Consider the following 19,508-nt stretch of genomic DNA (forward strand, 5'->3'; position numbering starts at 1 on the left):
CACGTGCTTCACGACGTTCCCACCACGTCTCGACGCAGCTCGAGTTCCTCTCAGGGAACCAGGAACATATGTAACCTGAGACATTTTCACGAACAGTTTTGACGCGAGGGGTAGTCGATAACGAAGTGATATGTTATAAATGTTTTATTTTCAACAATACAGAAGTAAAAACAAAAAAGTTGCTGTCATTAACAGACTATTATCTCCTACTGAACTGACCAGAACTGGATTCTGTTCACTCAAAGTCACTAGACCTTATTGGTTCAGTTCAACTAGCTAATTTAAAACAGTCACGTTATAAAAAAAAACACATGAAGTGTGTAAGCACATCAGTCTACTCATATTGTGTTAAATGCTCTGAGTAAATTCCCAAGTTGTGTTAATTTTTTTTTTTTTTTTTTTTTTTTTTTGATAGGGACAATGCTCATTGATCAACAAACAAGTTACTTGCTGTAAACAAGCCAGAGTTAGCTACAAGTGCTAGTTTCCATCTGGTGTCCCTAGCCAGGTCTTAACAGGCACCCTAAAATACAAAAGTCAATAAAAATATACTATAAATGTAATAAATACAGTAGCAATGTAATAAATACAGCAGGAATTTTAAAACAATATGAGCATACCCTCAAACAGACAATATATTGCTCACCTCACCTAACCCTCAACTTAATTACAGTATAAAGTAAATACAGTTTAAAAATATATATATATAAAAAAAGGCAATAAAAGCAAAGTATGTTCAACTGTGCAGTCCCCTCTGGTGGTTGCTCTGGTTACTGTGGTGGAGGAGCAAGCCCACGGAGGACCTTAAAGACAAGACAGGCAACTACACATAGATATGTGTAAAATACGTAATTTTTTTTCAACACATTTTTAGTTGATATTGACACAAAATATCTTAAAATAGATCTAATAAGATTATATTTGAAAGAAAAAAAACATCAGTGGCTTCAGTAAATGAGTTGACATATGTTGGTAACACTTAGTTTTTGGTTAAAATTAGTTATACATTAGTTAACAAACTAACAATGAATAACAATTCTATAGCATATACTTAATCTTAATTCATGTTAATCTCAATATTTACTAACACACATTTAAGATCCAAAGTTGCATCTGTTAACATTAATTCACTAACATAAATATGAACACTTCTATTAACTAACATTAACAAAGGTTAATAAATGCTGCAAAAAAATATTGCTCATTTATGTTTGTAAATGCATTAACGGGTTATCAAATTTGATCTTATTGTAAAGTATAACGAATTGGAAATAACTCACTCCACAATTTTAAATAGTTTATAAACTCTGTAAATGTTTATTGCATTCAGAGATCTTTGTTTTCAAGCCGATGGGTATTTTGTCGGGTAAACAAACATCTAAACAGAAAAATAAATACTCCATATTTTCAAACTCACTGCAATAAAATAAAAACTGTAAAAATAAAAATCTGATCTCAGTTTATTGAAGTAGCAGATTTTGCTATAAGTTTTCATGTTTTTGTCTTATCGGTTTCACCTCCTTAAAACTTCAGCTTGTTTTGCCCTTTAACCAAAAAATACCAACATTGTTCTCTTTGATATACATTTGTGTATTTCACTCTGAAATATTTCCGTGTTGCTATAGCTTATAGTCATACATTGTAACAACCACAAATAATTTTCAAAATCGTTCAACGACCAACCATCATAAGCTCTTTTCCAGGATAAAGTGTGTGGCTCTTAAAAGAGCCTTTGTGTGCTGGCCTCCTCGGCTCTACTTGGAGCTGGTGTACTTGGTGACGGCCTTGGTGCCCTCAGACACGGCGTGTTTGGCCAGCTCTCCGGGCAGCAGCAGACGCACGGCGGTCTGGATCTCTCTCGACGTGATGGTGGAGCGCTTGTTGTAGTGAGCGAGACGAGACGCTTCACCGGCGATGCGCTCGAAGATGTCGTTGACGAATGAGTTCATGATGCCCATCGCCTTGGAGGAGATGCCGGTGTCAGGGTGAACCTGCTTCAGCACTTTATAAACGTAGATGGCGTAGCTCTCCTTCCTGGACTTCCTGCGCTTCTTTCCTCCCTTCGCGGCGGTCTTGGTGACGGCCTTCTTGGAGCCCTTCTTAGGCGCGGACTTGGCTGGTTCAGGCATGATGAAGAATGATCTCAGAGCTGACGAGTCAGTGTGAACTCAGGAGCGACTCTGAGGCTTTTATTCGCTGCACTATGCTAATTTACAAGGAGACAAGGAGACCTTCTGATTGCCTGTTTTCATTGGCCAAACCCGTAAACTCGTGTTTCATTGGACAACACAAAGCATCACGAGCGGATCGAGAGCCAATCACAGGCGGTTAAATGATAACCCCGCCTACCGTCCCATGTTTGAACCAGAGCCGTTTATTAAAATATTTTTCAACGGGTTTGAACTACACAGTTGTCTGTTTCATTTCCTGCTCTTTTTATTTATTGATTTTAGTAATATTCTTGATAAAATACACACATAGAGAGAGAGAGAGAGATAGAGAGAACAACATGAGAACTCATATGGCAGGACAGACCACAGACTCCATGCCAATATATAATCATAAACATATTACTTTACTAACTGATACCATACGCTGAGTGTGTGTGTGTGTGTGTGTGTGTGTGTGTGTGTGTGTGTGTGTGTGTGTGTGTGTGTGTGTGTGTGTGTGTGTGTGTGTGTGTGTGTGTGTGTGTGTGTGTGTGTGTGTCATGAATGTATTTAATAACTGAAATGTATGGCAGATGCAGATCGTTTCCAAATCACACACTAAATTAAACCATAATTTCAGATTCATGAAACTGTTAAACTACAGGAGCAGCAACTAAGTATTTTTTAGTGGGAAAATACATTAAAAAAAATTAAAAAAACATTGCATAGCTTACTTTGGTAAGATTCCTGGTCTAATTGTCTTTTGTTTACTTCGTAAAACACATTTTAGCATCTGTAAATGAATATACGGTGTAATTCACTTTGTTAATAATCTCAACATACATTACTGTCAAACTTTATATAAGAACTCATTAATAGTCACTTGTCGGTACAGAAAAATATATATTTTTTTTTAAATCACTTCTTGATTGACTCTACTAAATCATGGACTCTTTAAGTGCGGGAGTGTGTGGCTCTTAAAAGAGCCGTTGGGTCCGTCAGTTTCTCGTGTTTCAGGCGTTTATCCCCCGAAGCCGTACAAGGTGCGTCCCTGTCGCTTCAGCGCGTACACAACATCCATGGCGGTGACGGTCTTCCTCTTGGCGTGCTCGGTGTAGGTGACGGCATCGCGGATCACGTTCTCCAGAAACACCTTCAACACACCGCGGGTCTCCTCGTAGATCAGCCCGGAGATGCGCTTGACGCCGCCGCGGCGAGCCAGACGCCGAATGGCGGGTTTGGTGATTCCCTGGATGTTATCGCGAAGAACTTTACGATGACGCTTCGCGCCTCCTTTTCCGAGCCCTTTCCCGCCTTTGCCTCTTCCAGACATGATGTTTCACAAGATCGTTAAACTGGTCAGTGATAACGAAAAATGGATGACGAGTGTTACAGAAGGGAGACCGTTTATACTTGCTTACAGGACCTGACAGAAACCAGCGTCGCGTCACATGGCACGCCCCGCCCCCAAAATATAGAGCGCGAAACATTTAACCGCCACCCCGATCAGGAGTCTTTCCCTTGTTATACATATAATATTTATACATTTTCAGATACTATGATTTACAGTAGTACTGGTTGATAATTAACAGTGCTGTTCTACAAGTTTAGCAAAGTAAACAAAGGGGGCACAAGACATAAATTACAATATTGTTTATAGTAAAATTGCGAATAGTGGCATTCCTTTGAAACATCAATAATACCTGAACTTCGTATTTTGAGCACTTCTTGCGTTGTTGTTGCTTTTGCCTCTTTATGATGACTCGCTGAATTCAGTCCTAATTTGTAAGTCGCTTTGGACAAAGGCGTCTGCTAAATGACTAAATGTAAAATCTGTGAAAATGTTCTATTTATGCCTCTTTGTGTGTGTGTGTGTGTGTGTGTGTGTGTGTGTGTGTGTGTGTGTGTGTGTGTGTGTGTGTGTGTGTGTGTGTGTGTGTGTGTGTGTGTGTGTGTGTGTGTGTCTGTCCTGGTAAATCCTACATTATAGAGACAAAATGTCCCCACAAAGATGGCAATATCTGAATCCTTGTCTAGTTAAGATTCACTTTCACATGTTCACCCATATTTTGGTTTCGCTAATGTGATAATATGCGCTTACATGATGAAAAGAAACCGAAAACGCTTTATAACCGGCAACTTCTTTCTGCTCAATGAAAATATGTGCCTTGGAAACTTTTAGTTGTGTTAATTACTGGATGTCTGATCAAAATACCATTAACTTTGATCAGATGAAACCGAAATAGCCGATTGTATGTTTTATCATATGGAAATAAACGTTTATGACATGTGCCTATCTTATCTTTTATTTAATCCAGATCCCACACTGCATAAGACCCTATTGCTTCATATTCAGCGTTAAAGTTAAAGTGGAAATTGTCTCGTTTACAGTAGGTGTTGTGGCTCTTAAAAGAGCCGTTGGGGAGTGACGCGCGTGCACAGCACCGGCGGCGGCGGGTTTAAGCGCGCTCTCCGCGGATACGGCGCGCCAGCTGGATGTCCTTGGGCATGATGGTGACTCTCTTGGCGTGGATGGCGCACAGGTTGGTGTCCTCAAACAGACCCACCAGATAAGCCTCGCTGGCCTCCTGCAGGGCCATGACAGCGGAGCTCTGGAAACGCAGGTCCGTCTTGAAGTCCTGAGCGATTTCTCTCACCAGCCGCTGGAAAGGCAGTTTGCGGATCAGCAGCTCGGTGGACTTCTGATAGCGGCGGATCTCCCGCAGAGCCACGGTCCCGGGCCGGTACCGATGAGGCTTCTTGACGCCGCCGGTGGCGGGCGCGCTCTTCCGCGCTGCTTTAGTCGCGAGCTGCTTCCTCGGGGCTTTGCCACCGGTGGATTTACGAGCGGTCTGCTTGGTTCTTGCCATCGCTGCAGTTTCTTCTCTCTCGGTCCTGCTTGCGCTGGAATTAATGCTTTCTGTTACACACCTCCTGCTTTTATAGCATTGGACCGTCACGAGCTCATAGTGTCGCGATGATGCAGAGGCTTGTGATTGGCTAGTGTGTGACGCGCTTATGACTGCTAGCCAATGATTGCGCGTTTCCTCTTTTCAAGCAAGCGGAGGGTTTCCCGCTCAAGACGCTTTGTTCAGTCGTGGACTATTTTACTCATCAATCAGTGTGACTAAGAACAACATTAGTGTAGAGGGGGGAAAAGGAAGGAAAAGTACTTTAGAGAAGTATAAAGAGCTAATTCAGAATGAGGAATACATTAATGACCAATTAAATTTGCCATTTACGAAGATCGAGCTCTCAGAATTACCAAGAAATCAGCTGCAGGCATGGATCAGATCTGCTATATCATGGTTAAACATCTTAGTGAATCATCTAAGGATATTTGATTAAAATGATAGAATTAAGAAATGTTTATTAGGGAGAGTAATACAAGTTAGAATAGGAAACAGTTATTCAGAAAAGTGTGTGATCAAAAATGGAACTCCTCAAGGAAGTATAATGAGTCCTTTATTATCTTCTATTATGATCAATGATGTATATGAGGAGTTGGAGAATGGGCTGGGGTTTTCACTTTTTGCTGATGATGGGGCAAACTGGAAAAGAGGAAGGAACATTGATTTCACTGTTAAAATATTACAGGAGGCTATTATAATAGTTGAAGAATGGTCATATAGGTGGGGATTTAAATTATCAGTTGACAAGACAAAGATAATGTTTTTGAAGTGAGGTAAAGTTAAAACTATATACTCAAGATCTGGAAAGAGTGAAACATTTTAAGTTTTTAGGGTTGTGGTTTGACGAAAGAATTACATGGGTGATGCATTTCCAGAAAATATTGGACAAATGTAAAAAAGTGCTAAATATAATGAGGGGTTTAGTAGGAAGTGATTGGGGGGCAGATAGGATGGCATTAAAGGTCATAGTGGTTTGATTATGTTACAAGTTCTCCCCGTCTAGGGTTGGAAGACCGTAACAGGATTAAATCAAATCAAAACTTAAACGTGGAGGGTTCCCTTCCGTCCCCTGCCCCAGAAATGTGAGCCAAAAGATTGATTGTATAGAAGTGTTCAATCTTCAGGAGAAGGTCACCAAAACAACAAACAAAAGAGGAAACTTACTATTGGAAGGAGAACTAAATGACCTACACAGATAAAAGAAAATAAATAAACAACATATGCTTCCCTCCACTCCCTGACTAACCAAAAACAGGGATTAATGTATTACAAAAGAAAAAGGTGACTCATACCCCTTTTCCACCAAGGCAGAGCTGGTGCTGGTTCGGAGCCAGAGCCTAGTTTCAAATCGGTTCTTTGTTTTTCCACCGCCAAAGCACCAGCTCCGAACCAGTAAAACTGGTTCTTAAGTAGCACCAAATCATTGCAGGGTCTAGAACGGAGCCAAGAAAGAACCGCTTGCGTCAGAGGCTGGGGGCGGGGTTACCGTGGCCAACAAGACTGAAGAGAAACTTGTGACCGCCATTTTTAAATAGCAGCTAGTCGAGCTAATAGCAGCTTGATTATAATATCCGTCTATGTAAGTTACGGCGAGCTGCACGAACGCGTTGGATTCGCCGTGTTTGGATGCCGATTTATTTTCGCAAACCCATGAGCATCCATAGTAACGCAACGTCTATTATTGTTGATGCCTTGTTCGAGATGCATCGGAGCAGCGTGGACCGATCAGAGCTGCGGGAGTGTTTGGAGATCATACGACTCCTTGTGCTTTTTGATCGCTTTCGTAGTGCTTTGATTTCATGTGCTGATCGTTCTGCGAGAAGCCGATGCATCACGAACAAGTCTGGTGTATTTGTGTTTGGCGCTGCCTGCCGCACTAGCGTTGCTGGGCAACATGAAACGTATGCAGTGACGTAAGATATAGCTCTGTTGTGGCTCTCTGGCCGGTGGAAACGCAAACCGGTTCTTAGTAAGCTCGTCAGTAGAACCAACTCCGAAATGGCAATAGCTCTAGCTCTGAACCAGCACCCGGTTCTTGTTGGTGGAAAAGGGGTAACAATCTCCCTACTACTTTCCATAAGAAAAAAAAAGAATATATATATATAAATACAATACCTTTTAATACCGAAACAAAAATGAAGAAAAAAATCACTATCTGATAACAAAGCTATAAAGCTGTTTTGACACCCACACACACACACACACACACACACACACACGCACACGCACACGCACACACAAAAGATGGACTGCAATACACCAGGACAACACACCAATTTCACACTTGGTTTCTACAACACACACCAAGTCTGGTGCAGGGGAGAAGTGAACCTCCTCAAGCAGTGTTCAGTCTGCTCTCTTATAGCGTAGCTGTGTAACACTCCTTAGGAGTATCAGGTGTGGCTAACTGCAAGGGAAGCAGAGTGAGGGAGAGACAGAACAGAGCACGGAACAAAAACAACTATATTTAACAAAGTAAAATACATATCAAAAACACTTCTTACATAATACGTCCCCAGGACGTAACAATTAGATCAGTATTAGATTATTGTTGTGTGGTGTATGGATCAGCAGCAGATACGTCTCTTAGAAAGTTAGACAGTACACAGCATCAGGTATTGAGATTATGTACAGGAGCTATAAGAACTACTACAAGTATAGAACGTAATGGGGGAAATGTCATTAGAAATGAGAAGGTTACAGTTACTGGGCTAATTTACAAGGTCATAGTCAAGAGCATCCAACATTAGACACTTTAAAGCCTAGTTGGGAAAAAGAGAGGAGGAAAACAAAAAGTTTCGGATGGACAGTGATGGGGATTGGAATCCACTGCTGCTTCAATGTATATGTAATGATTAAGGTATTAATCAATATTTTTCCTTCTAAATATCAAATTTACTTTGTTATAGAAGTTACCAGTGTGATTACTGAAATGTTCTTTTCATGTATTCTTTAATGTCAGTATTTGACATCTGAATGCAGCTTGCTTATTTAGCCTGGCTTCAAGAAATGTAATAGGGACATGTTTTGTGTTTGAGGAAGGTCTTCAACGTGTTAAAACGTACTCGGTTACTAACGTAACCTCGGTTCTCTCTAGAAGAGGGAACGAGTACTTGCGTAAGATATCTTACGCTAGGGAAAACCTCTTTTCCTCGAGATATTGAAGCCAAAAATTATCCTTAATTTTGCAATAATGTAAAACGCATTGCAGCAGCATGCAGACATGGGCGAGACAGCTCGCGCGCCCATTGGCTGCTCTGCGGCAACTGCACCAGCCTATCGATAGAGGCTCCTCATGACGTCAGAACCAATGAGGGCGCTTCGCGCCCATTACGTCATGTCCCGCCGAAATCGGGTGGGGCCAGGGCTATAAATACGGCCCAGAGCGGCTGGTTTGGTCAGTTTTTCATCGCTGAAGCGAATCAGAACATGACGCATGCACGGCAAGATACGCAAGTACTCGTTCCCTCTTCTAGAGAGAACCGAGGTTACGTTAGTAACCGAGTACGTTCTCTTACGAGAGGTCTCTCGTACTTGCGTAAGATATCTTACGCTAGGGGAACACAATGTAAAACGCCGTGCGTGCTTGAGACATAACACTAAAGTCCCAAGGGCAGGTGCCCGGGGCTCATACAGTGCCTAATCACAAGGGACTCACAGAGAATCCGGGAAGAGGGGCTAGAATAGCATCATTCCTGTAATATTGAGCTCTGATAAGAGCATGTTATATCAAGTGTTCCACACAGCCAGGGCGAACTCAGCCTGGACTGGTAAATATGGGGGACTTACGTACTGCCCACAGAAGTATATAGGCGATCAGTGATCGACGCTCTAGCAGTTTCAGCATCCCGAGCCGACAGCATCGGGCGGGCAATACTGAAAAATTAAACCGAGAGCAACCTAGCTTGCAAAGCGGGAACCTCGAGGTTATAAAACCTTATAAATGTAGACGGGGAGGCCCAGCCTGCCGCCCTACAGATATCTTGCAAGGCAATCCCACTGGACCAAGCCCGCGACGAGGCCATACCTCTTGTGGAGTGCGCTTTGAAACCTATCGGGCATTGCAGGCCCTTGGATGTGTAAGCTAGCGCTATAGCATCAACTATCCACCTGGATAGACTCTGTTTTGACGCAGCTAGTCCCTTAGAACGTCAGCTGAACAAAACAGAGAGCTGCTCCGTCTGTCTGAAAACAGATGAGCGAGACACAAAGGCTCTTAACGCCCTGACCGGGCAAAGGAAGCCTGCGTCCCCTTCCTCCTCAGATACCGGCAGGGCCGACAGGGAGATAACCTGTGCCCTAAACGGTGTGTTGAGGGATTTAGGAACATATCCGTGCTTTGGTTTGAGTATGACTCTCGAGTCATTCGGCCCAAACTCCATACACGTCGTGCTCGCTGAGAGCGCTTGCAAATCCCCTATGCGCTTCACTGAAGCGAGAGCCAGAAGAAACACTGTTTTGAAAGACAAGGGTTTCAGGTCTATTGACTGTATTGGCTCGAATGGGGCACCTTTCATGGCTTCCAGAACCGTGGAAAGGTCCCAAACGGGAACTGAGGGTGGTCTGGGCGGGTTCAGCCTCTTAGCTCCTCTAAGGAAGCGGATTACCAGATCGTTCCTTCCTAATGACTGGCCAAGCGGTGGTTCAGCGAACGCTGCTATGGCCGCCACATAAACTTTGAGCGTGGATGGGGTTCTGCCCTTATCCAGAAGCTCTTGTAAAAAGGAGAGAACCTCCGGCACCCCACAGCGTGAGGGTGAAGTGCCACTCGCTGTACACCAGCTAGTGAACACAGACCATTTTGAGGAATAGAGCCGCCTCGTAGATGGAGCTCTAGCCTGCGTGATCGTGTTTAACACTCCCGCTGGGAGGTTAATGGGTACCCGTTGATGGCCCACACATGTAGGGACCAAAGCTCCGGGCGAGGATGCCAGATCGAGCCGTTCGCCTGCGAGAGGAGATCCCTCCTCACCGGTATCGGCCACGGGGCGGTACTCGTCAGCTGCCTCAGGACTGGAAACCAGACTTGGTTTGTCCAAAATGGGGCGACGAGTAGCACTGGGCATCCACTCTCCCTGATTCGCTCTAACACCTGGGGTAGGAGCGTGACAGGGGGAAACGCATAGAGCGGGCAGCGGGGCCAGCGTGAGCCAGCGCATCCCTGCTCTTGGAGAAGAATTCCTGACAATGAGCGTTCTCTTGAGACGCAAATAGGTCTATTTCCGCTCTGCCAAATGTCCTCCATAGCATTTTGACTGTCTGTGGATGTAAAGACCATTCTCCTGTCGGCAGATTGTTTCTGGACAGTCTGTCTGGTCCCACATACAGATGGCCGGGCACATACGCTGCCCTGAGCGAGCGCAGGTTGTGCTGAGCCCAGACCAGGAGGCGTTCCGTCAGCCTGTGAAGGATTCTGGATCTGATACCTCCTTGGTGATTTGTATAAGCCACCACTGACATGTTGTCCGAACGGACCAAGACGTGGTGTCTTTTTATCTGGGGACAAAAAACGCCTCAGCGCGTTGTCGACTGCCATCATTTCCAGGCAGTTTATATGCAGAAGCTTTTCCCGTTCCGACCACTGGCCGAATAACGGTCTGCCCTCGAGCAGCGCTCCCCATCCCGAGGTTGAGGCGTCCGTAGACACCACCTTCACACTCAAGGAAGTCCCCAGGCTTACACCTGACCGGTACCAGTCGGTCACTGTCCAAGGTTTCAGAGCTGCGACGCATTTCTGATCGACCTTGAGGCGCGCGAGGTCCAAGCTCTGCGCGGCGCGCGCTTTCAACCAATACTGCAGCGGGCGCATGCGAAGCAGACCCAGCTGAAGCACTGAGGATGCTGAAGCCATGAGACCCAGCATCCTTTGAAACTTTTTGAGCGGGACTAAAGTGCCGTGGCGAAAAAATCTCTGTCATGAGCTGAATACTTAGTCTGCGCTGCGGCGACAGCTGTGCTGTCATAGACAGCGAGTCCAGATCTGTGCCCAGAAAAGATATTTTCTGACTGGGAGACAGTGAACTCTTTGCCCAATTGACTGTGAGACCTAAATCCTCGAGGTGATCGAGTAATATGGTCCTGTGTTCTATGAGCTCCGACTGTGATCGAGCTAGAACCAGCCAATCGTCCAAATAATTCAGCACTCGTATGCCTCGGAGCCTGAGGGGTGCGAGCGCTGCATCCATGCACATCGTGAATACGCGAGGTGCCAGGGATAGGCCGAATGGCAGGACTGTGAACTGATATGCCTGGCCCTCGAAGGCGAATCTCAAAAATCGCCTGTGACGTGACGCTATTTGTATTTGAAAATAAGCGTCTTTCAGATCTATCGACACGAACCAGTCCCCTTGGCAAATTTGCGAGAGGATTTTCTTGGTCGAGAGCATTCTGAACCGTCGTTTCAGAAGTACTTTGTTTAGTCGTCTTAGATCTAAAATGGGTCTGAGACCCCCGTCTTTTTTTTTTTTTTTTTTTTGGTACCAGAAAATATCTGCTGTACATGCCCCCTTCGCTCTGAGCTTGTGATAGGGGTTCTATAGCCCCTTTGCTCAGTAACTTCGCTATTTCGGCCCGAAGTAGGTGTGCTACTTCCTTTTTCACCGTAGTATCGATTCGCGCCGCTTTGCGTTGCGGGCGTCGACCGAACTGTAGCGAATAGCCTCTTTCTATAATGTCTAGCACCCACTTCGAAACCCCGGGTAGCCTTGCCCATGCGTTTGCACGAATGGCTAGGGGTTGAATGCGAAGCGCGCTCTGGTCGCTCAGCGACAGAGGGGCTTCAGTGTGCTGCAACATAAGCGTCGCGCTTATGACATTTGAGGCAGGGGGCGCGCTGATAACAGCGGGCAGATTGCCCGCGCTCGACTCCTCTGCGGTGGTCAATCGAGAGGGGGAGGGCTGGGCGAGTCCCGTAAGACCTGTCATGTCCATGTTTGAATGTGGGCGTGGGATAGCGGGCACATTTACAACACTGAGAGCATTGTCTGCCTGAGCAGAGCGAATGCATGTTGGTTTCGTTTTACAGAAACCTTGAGACATGCAGAACGTAGTGTTTGTGGGCACTGGGCAGTGGGCACATTTACCACATTTAATGCGCAATCGATCTGGGTCGATTTCATGTGCGCGAGCCCTGTGTGACGGGCTGTGTTTCTGTGTAGGAATGAGCACTGGGCATTTTGTCTACACTCATAACACCATCGGCCGTGGCCGGAACACCAGAAAATACACTCTATGGGATTTATCTGGGTAGCCGTAAAGCGGCGTTTGTGTGCAGGCAAGCGGGCTGTGTCGCCGACTTATTTACTGCAGAATACACTGGAACAGTCGCATTTACTGGAACTGAACGAGCGAGAAGTTGCCATAGTAACAGAGAGCGTCAACACGCTGGCGTTTGTTTGCAGGTGTGCGTGTATTACAATAGACTCGTCCACTGCAATATTGACATTTTCCAGAGAAATGTGTGAGAATGGAGGTAGTGACACACGGAAACCATAGAAACGGTGCTTGGGTGCAGGCGAGCGGGTTGTACAACGCGCTCGTTGGCTGCAAAAATACACATCTGCAGTCGCCTTTTCAGGGAACTGACAGAGCGAGCATTGACGGCAAAAAATTTTTTTTTTTTTTTTGCCGTTAGACCTGGGATCGAACGCGGGTCTCTCGCGTGAAAACCTGAGAATCTGCCACTGGGCCACAGGGGAAGACTCAAAGGAATTTATATAGCGCGAGTATTATCAGAGAAACCTGTGTTTCTGTGTAGGAATGCGCACTGGGCATTTTGTTTACACTCATAACACCATCGGCCGTGGCCGGAACACCAGAAAATACACTCTATGGGATTTATCTGGGTAGCCGTAAAGCGGCGTTTGTGTGCAGGCAAGCGGGCTGTGTCGCCGACTTATTTACTGCAGAATACACTGGAACAGTCGCATTTACTGGAACTGAACGAGCGAGAAGTTGCCATAGAAACAGAGAGCGTCAACATGCTGGCGTTTGTTTGCAGGCGCGCGTGCATTACAACAGGCTCGCTCACTGCAGTATGACATTTCCAGTCGCCTGAACTTCAGAGGGGAATGAGAAATGTGTAAGAAATAGAATTCGGCCCGGCCGCAGCGGGACATTATCACTCTTTTCTCCTTTCGCCAGTGACGCACGGGAACCATAGAAACGGTGTTTGGGTGCAGGCGAGCGGGTTGTACAACGCGCTCGTTGGCTGCAAAATGCACATCTGCAGTCGCCTTTCAGGGAACTGACAGAGCGAAGCATTGGAGGCATAATTAATCTGCCGTTAGACCGAGATTCGAACTCCGGTCTCTCGTGTGAAAAACCAAAGATTCCGCCACTGAGCCACAGGGGAGAACACCAAGGCTTTCAGATGCACGAGCATATAAGAGCGTCAACATGTTTTCTTCGGCGTTTGACGCGTGAATGGGGCACAGAAGTAGCTTTCTTGTACGTAAAGAAAACTAACCCCGACCGTCCGCTTCCAGCCTCCCCTGTGAACGGCGCATTTTGCGCGGCTCGAACAGAGGGAGAGAGAAAACTAGCCCCGTGACCGTCCGCTCCTGACATCCCCTGTGAACGGCGCGTTTTGCGCGGCTCGAACAGAGGGAGAGCAGGTATCATCCTCCAAGCAGGCAAGGCAAGCGGGCGCACCGGCGAGCTTTGCGGGTTGGGGGGGGAAAGGGGCGTCTTGAAAAAGACGCCCGGCTCTTTTAGTGCAATGAGAGTGTGTGTCGCGGCGGCGAACACACACACATACACAAAACACAGTAACAGAGAAAAGGATATGTACGCCGGAAAGCGTCAGCAGAAACGGCGACTGAAGGCGGCGAGATGTCGACCAGCAGCTTCAGATGCACTAATCCCGCTGGGTGCTTGCAATCAGACGGCGCGGCTTCCTCTCAGGATCCAGCGATGCGTGAGCCCGCTGAAGAGATGAAAAACTGACCAAACCAGCCGCTCTGGGCCGTATTTATAGCCCTGGCCCCACCCGATTTCGGCGGGACATGACGTAATGGGCGCGAAGCGCCCTCATTGGTTCTGACGTCATGAGGAGCCTCTATCGATAGGCTGGTGCAGTTGCCGCAGAGCAGCCAATGGGCGCGCGAGCTGTCTCGCCCATGTCTGCATGCTGCTGCAATGCGTTTTACATTATTGCAAAATTAAGGATAATTTTTGGCTTCAATATCTCGAGGAAAAGAGGTTTTCCCTAGCGTAAGATATCTTACGCAAGTACGAGAGACCTCTCGTAAGAGAACACATAGGGGTCGTTGAAGTCTATAGTTTAAGGGACCATTTCTCAGTTAAAGCCTATATTTTCCATTTGAACTAAAGTGTCCTATCCTGAGAGAAAGAACTTATCTTGATGTTTTGAGACGACTCTCCTGTTTATAGTTAGAGCCTGGCCAAATCCAACCTTGGGAAAGCTGTGTGTCGGTGTGTGTGTGTGTGTGTGTGTGTGTGTGTGTGTGTGTGTGTGTGTGTGTGTGCGTGTGCGTGCGCGTGCGCGTGCGCGTGCGTGCGTGCGTGCGTGCGTGCGTGCGTGTGTGTGTGTGTGTGTGTGTGTGTGTGTGTGTGTGTGTGCGTGTGCGTGCGCGTGCGCGTGCGCGTGCGTGCGTGCGTGCGTGCGTGTGTGTGTGTGTGTGTGTGTGTGTGTCGGTGTGTGTGTGTGTGTGTGTGTGTGTGTGTGTGTGTGTGTGTCGTGTGTGTGTGTGTGTGTGTGTGTGTGTGTGTGTGTGTGTGTGTGTGTGTGTGTGTGTCGGTGTGTGTGTGTGTGTCGGTGTGTGTGTGTGTGTGTGTGTGTGTGTGTGTGTGTGTGTGTGTGTCGGTGTGTGTGTGTGTGTGTGTGTGTGTGTGTGTGTGTGTGTGTGTGTGTGTGTGTGTGTGTGTGTGTGTGTGTGTGTGTGTGTGTGTGTGTGTGTGTGTGTGTGTGTGTGTGTGTGTGTCGGTGTGTGTGTGTGTGTGTGTGTGTGTGTCGGTGTGTGTGTGTCGGTGTGTGTGTGTTAGTCTTCTTGGTTACAGGTTAAGGAACCACTGGCATTGTTGGAGATTGACTGAGTTGTTGTTCAGGACATGAGTGTCAGCCGCATAATCTATGGAGATATGCTTCTGTCTATCTGTTTATGTGTGGGAAATTACTATGTTTATCTATTTCTTAGACAATCAGAATTATTCAACCTTGTAGATGTTATAACTGCTGTGATCTGTGTAACTGTAAGCGAGGTTACGGCCTACGAACTCCTGTGTGAGTCTTGAAGCTGAACTTCTGCTGATGAAACTGCAAACTATCTTCAGTAAAACTTTTCTTCAATTTTTTGTCTTGACAAAAAAGTCATTTTGATCCACACTTCATACCATTTGGTGGCGGTAATACACCATTTTATTGTTTGTCAACCGTCAATAAAACCTTAAAGAAGAAGAATGAGAACAAAGACATCCATAGGCTTTATTTCCACATTGTGTTATTTATTTGTTCTGAAATACTCGCCTTAATTCTCAGTGGTTGTGGAGATCTCGGATCAGAACAAAATCACATTACAGTCCGTATTAAAGCTCTGCAGCCAGATAGTAAGACACACACACACACACACACACACACACACACACACACACAGATAATATAAAACACAGGATCGTTCAGTAGAGCAGATATTAAGACACACACACACACACACACACACACACACACACACACACACACACACACACACACACACAGAGAGAGATAATATAAAACACAGGATCGTTCAGTAGAGCAGATATTAAGACACACACACACACACACACACACACACACACACACACACACACACACACAGAGAGAGAGATAATGTAAAACACAGGATCGTTCAGTAGAGCAGATATTAAGACACACACACACACACACACACACACACACACACACACACAGAGAGATAATATAAAACACAGGATCGTTCAGTAGAGCAGATATTAAGACACACACACACACACATAATGTAAAACACAGGATCGTACAGTAGAGCAGATATTAAAGGACAAAAGACCCTTCAGTAACACTGATCAATTTCTGTTACACTGGAAATCTTCTGAAGCCGATGTATAGTTTTTGATATTGTATAATCAATTAACCCTGGCCTCCAGGCAACATAGTCTATTTTAGTTTATTTTTTATTAAAATGAGACACCCATTTATTGGCCAAACCTTTCTCAGGGGAGAAATACTGATCAATGAAAGTGCAAAAAAGTGGTCACATGACCCACAGGGGTCCATTTTGTGTCTAGTTTCAGCACATGTGCACAGGTCACATGCCTCCATATTTTTTTCACTCATTTGCATCCAGTTAATTACCCACATAAAATATGAGTCACCTTCACTGGTAAGTAAAGAAGTATTTTAAAGAACTTTACATTATATATCATCAAATGTTTTAGAGTACACAACAGAAAACTGTGTTGCCTCAAGGCAATATTGTACCGCAAAGGAATCGCATACGGCACATCAGACATACTGTTGGATACAAATATATTATATTTGTAAGGAAAAGGGTAAACATTATCTAAAAATATTTGCATTTTTGCATGATTTTGTAATGCACTAATAAAAATAGTAATCCAGATAATAAATGTGCACATATTATGATCTGCACATTTTCTATAGCACCTAAAAAGGTATAAAACAACTGCATTTGATGTGATGAGGAAGAGGAGGATATAGTGACAGTGAATCCTGCAGGGAGAGAGTGAAGATGGAGATGAAGATGGAGAAAATAACTTGATATTATGGTTTGGTAATAATTGTGTTCCTCTATGGTAAAATGTTGCCTGAGAGCAACAGCTGGATATGAAATGTTACTTTTGATTAAATATGGAATACGACCAAAGGCTCTTTTAAGAGCCACTCACTTTATCTGATAGAGAGCGCTTTTCTTTGTTAAAGACTATAAACACCATAACCTGGTATTTATAGTTATATATTGAGTTTTGAATTTTATAATAGGATTAAAATTTTAAATTATAAATAGGATTAATACTATAAAATTATAAATCTTATATTTTATAATGTATAACAGGAATACATTAAAAACTTGTTAAGTGTGTCAGTTTAAGTGTCTGGTTAAAGAAATTGAGAATGTAAATAAATATTTATTTCGTAAGGATTTATCCTCAACCTGTTGAGGTTATGTTGTTTATAGTTATTAACAAAGAAAAGCGCTCTCTATCAGATAAAGTGAGTGGCTCTTAAAAGAGCCTTTGGTCGTCAGTGAGAGACTGCAGCGCTTATTTGGCCTTAGCGGGCTTCTCGGTCTTCTTGGGCAGCAGCACGGCCTGGATGTTGGGCAACACGCCACCCTGAGCGATGGTCACTCCGCCCAGAAGCTTGTTCAGCTCCTCATCATTGCGCACCGCCAGCTGCAAGTGACGGGGGATGATGCGGGTCTTCTTGTTGTCCCGAGCGGCGTTTCCAGCCAACTCCAGGATCTCCGCGGTCAGATACTCGAGCACAGCCGCCAGATACACAGGAGCTCCGGCACCGACGCGCTCGGCGTAGTTGCCTTTGCGGAGGAGCCTGTGGACACGGCCGACGGGGAACTGCAGCCCTGCCCTGGACGAACGTGTCTTGGCCTTCGCTCGAGCTTTGCCGCCGGTTTTGCCTCTGCCGCTCATTTTAACAATCAGTTTCTACAATCTTCACAGTCGAAGTAACTGAATGAAGAGCAGCGCCTCCACACACTGTCTTTAAATGAGAGTGCCAGTCGCCCATTGGCTTAGAGTCTGATAGCATTTAAACCAATCACTGAACTTCCCTCCAAAGCCCAACCCCCCTTTCTGGCGGGAATAGTTATGCGCAAGTAAATAGATGAAATCATTGAAATATTTGTGGTAGAATATTCAAATAGATACAAAAATGGATATTATAAAAGTGTTTCACCCTTACCACACTGTATACTCTGTGCACATTGACCTGATACTGTACTGTGTTCCTCTTGTAATATTGGAGTTTTATCACTGCTTATTGTTTCTATTGTCACAATTCTCCAGTATAGTGTTATGCCTGTGTGTGTGTGTGTGTGTGTGTGTGTGTGTGTGTGTGTGTGTGTGTGTGTGTGTGTGTGTGTGTGTGTGTGTGTGTGTGTGTGTGTGTGTGTGTGTGTGTGTGTATTTATATGTTGTACTGTTATACATCTTATTTGAACTGTGATCACTGTCTGGACCCTCACTAGCGTTTTGCCCCTTTTATTATATGTATAAAAATGGTTTAAGAGTTTTCCAATATTAGGTGACTTATCTTAGTTTTACATTGTTCAGATTGCATGAATCCAAGTAGTCTGGGCTATTTGCTTTCAAAATAAACAAATTATTAAAATAAACAAGTTTTGCTCTTTACTCAGAGTTAGTGGGTGGCTCTTAAAAGAGCCTTTGATGTAATGAAGCACAGTAGGTGTTTATCTCTTCTTGGGAGGTCCCCTTTTAGGCTTGGCGGCTTGAGGCTTTGCTGCCTTCGGTTTCGCCGCCTTGGCCTTTTTCGGGCTCTTGGCTGCTTTCTTCGCGGCCGCGGGCTTCTTCGCCTTCTTGGGGCTCTTCGTCGCCTTCTTAGCGGCCTTGACGGCGGGTTTCTTGGCCTTCTTGGGTGATTTCTTAGCGGCTGCGGGCTTCTTTGCTGCGGCACTCTTGGGCTTCTTGGCAGCGGCGGGTTTCTTGGCCGCGGGCTTCTTCGCTTTAGGAGCCGCTTTCTTGGCCGCGGGCTTCTTCTTGCTCTCGGCTTGCTGCTTGTTGAGCTTGAAGGAGCCCGAGGCGCCGGTTCCCTTGACCTGCACCAGAGTCCCTTTAGTCACCAGGCTCTTGATGGCGATCTTGACGCGGGAGTTGTTCTTCTCCACATCGTAGCCGCTGGCAGCGAGCGCCTTCTTCAGCGCGGCGAGAGACACGCCGCTCCTCTCCTTGGACGCGGACACCGCTTTGACGATCAGCTCGCCGACGCCAGGACCTGCTTTCTTGGCTTTCGCAGCAGACTTCTTCTTGGGCGCTTTGGCCGGGGCGGCAGCAGCCGGGGCAGGAGCGGTTTCAGCCATAATCTCTCTCTCTCCGATCGGATAATCAGCAGCTTTCAAACAGGGTCTGATTCAGCAGTGAATGAACAGCGCACGAGCTGCGCTGCGCCTTTAAACAACACATGAGAACCTCGTAGACTCAACCTGCCCGCTCGCTGTCTGTGCGCGTCCACGAGCCGCGGACTCTTGTGTTTTCTTCTCTTACATTTGGGCCAAAACTAGAGCGATTAAATATTTTTTCGCAGTCAAAACAAAGTGAACAGCAAGCAGAGGTTCTGGGCTTTCATTGGAGACTAAAATACGCGAAGAGGAAATGTTTATTTTGACTCTATCAGATCAAATCCAAGGCGAGCATCTGCCACGGGGAAAAGCCGCGTGTAAATTTGATGGAAAGTTTCACTGTAAAAGAGTGTAAA

General features: G+C 45.5%; 5 protein-coding genes across 5 annotated transcripts; all 5 read right to left on the bottom strand.

Annotated features, from left to right (window-relative positions):
* Positions 1 to 1,294: 1,294 nt before the first annotated feature.
* LOC309491062 (histone H2B-like) lies at positions 1,295 to 2,763 on the bottom strand. Its single transcript, XM_082160483.1, has one exon. It carries the CDS (start codon positions 2,127 to 2,129, stop codon positions 1,755 to 1,757), a length of 375 nt encoding a protein of 124 aa, XP_082016609.1. The 5' UTR covers positions 2,130 to 2,763; the 3' UTR covers positions 1,295 to 1,754.
* Positions 2,764 to 2,894: 131 nt separating this feature from the next.
* LOC309491070 (histone H4) lies at positions 2,895 to 3,536 on the bottom strand. The gene has a single exon (XM_082160497.1). It carries the CDS (start codon positions 3,481 to 3,483, stop codon positions 3,172 to 3,174), a length of 312 nt encoding a protein of 103 aa, XP_082016623.1. The 5' UTR covers positions 3,484 to 3,536; the 3' UTR covers positions 2,895 to 3,171.
* A 1,014-nt stretch (positions 3,537 to 4,550) lies between these two features.
* LOC309483627 (histone H3.2) lies at positions 4,551 to 5,049 on the bottom strand. The gene has a single exon (XM_082149537.1). The coding sequence runs from the start codon at positions 5,018 to 5,020 to the stop codon at positions 4,610 to 4,612; it is 411 nt and encodes a 136-aa protein (XP_082005663.1). The 5' UTR covers positions 5,021 to 5,049; the 3' UTR covers positions 4,551 to 4,609.
* A 12,219-nt stretch (positions 5,050 to 17,268) lies between these two features.
* On the bottom strand, positions 17,269 to 17,748 carry LOC309492418 (histone H2A). The gene has a single exon (XM_082161381.1). The coding sequence runs from the start codon at positions 17,705 to 17,707 to the stop codon at positions 17,321 to 17,323; it is 387 nt and encodes a 128-aa protein (XP_082017507.1). The 5' UTR covers positions 17,708 to 17,748; the 3' UTR covers positions 17,269 to 17,320.
* A 515-nt stretch (positions 17,749 to 18,263) lies between these two features.
* On the bottom strand, positions 18,264 to 19,178 carry LOC309492417 (histone H1-like). The gene has a single exon (XM_082161380.1). The coding sequence runs from the start codon at positions 19,111 to 19,113 to the stop codon at positions 18,487 to 18,489; it is 627 nt and encodes a 208-aa protein (XP_082017506.1). The 5' UTR covers positions 19,114 to 19,178; the 3' UTR covers positions 18,264 to 18,486.
* Between the last annotated feature and the right edge of the window lie 330 nt (positions 19,179 to 19,508).

This window comes from Leuciscus leuciscus (genome assembly GCF_965113295.1).
Source record: "Leuciscus leuciscus genome assembly, chromosome: 2".
NCBI lineage: Eukaryota > Metazoa > Chordata > Actinopteri > Cypriniformes > Leuciscidae > Leuciscus > Leuciscus leuciscus.

Bases quoted from the DNA above. Each gene is read 5' to 3' on its own strand.
- LOC309492418 (XM_082161381.1), bottom strand. From the start codon at position 17,707: ATGAGCGGCAGAGGCAAAACCGGCGGCAAAGCTCGAGCGAAGGCCAAG.
- LOC309492417 (XM_082161380.1), bottom strand. From the start codon at position 19,113: ATGGCTGAAACCGCTCCTGCCCCGGCTGCTGCCGCCCCGGCCAAAGCG.
- LOC309483627 (XM_082149537.1), bottom strand. From the start codon at position 5,020: ATGGCAAGAACCAAGCAGACCGCTCGTAAATCCACCGGTGGCAAAGCC.
- LOC309491070 (XM_082160497.1), bottom strand. From the start codon at position 3,483: ATGTCTGGAAGAGGCAAAGGCGGGAAAGGGCTCGGAAAAGGAGGCGCG.
- LOC309491062 (XM_082160483.1), bottom strand. From the start codon at position 2,129: ATGCCTGAACCAGCCAAGTCCGCGCCTAAGAAGGGCTCCAAGAAGGCC.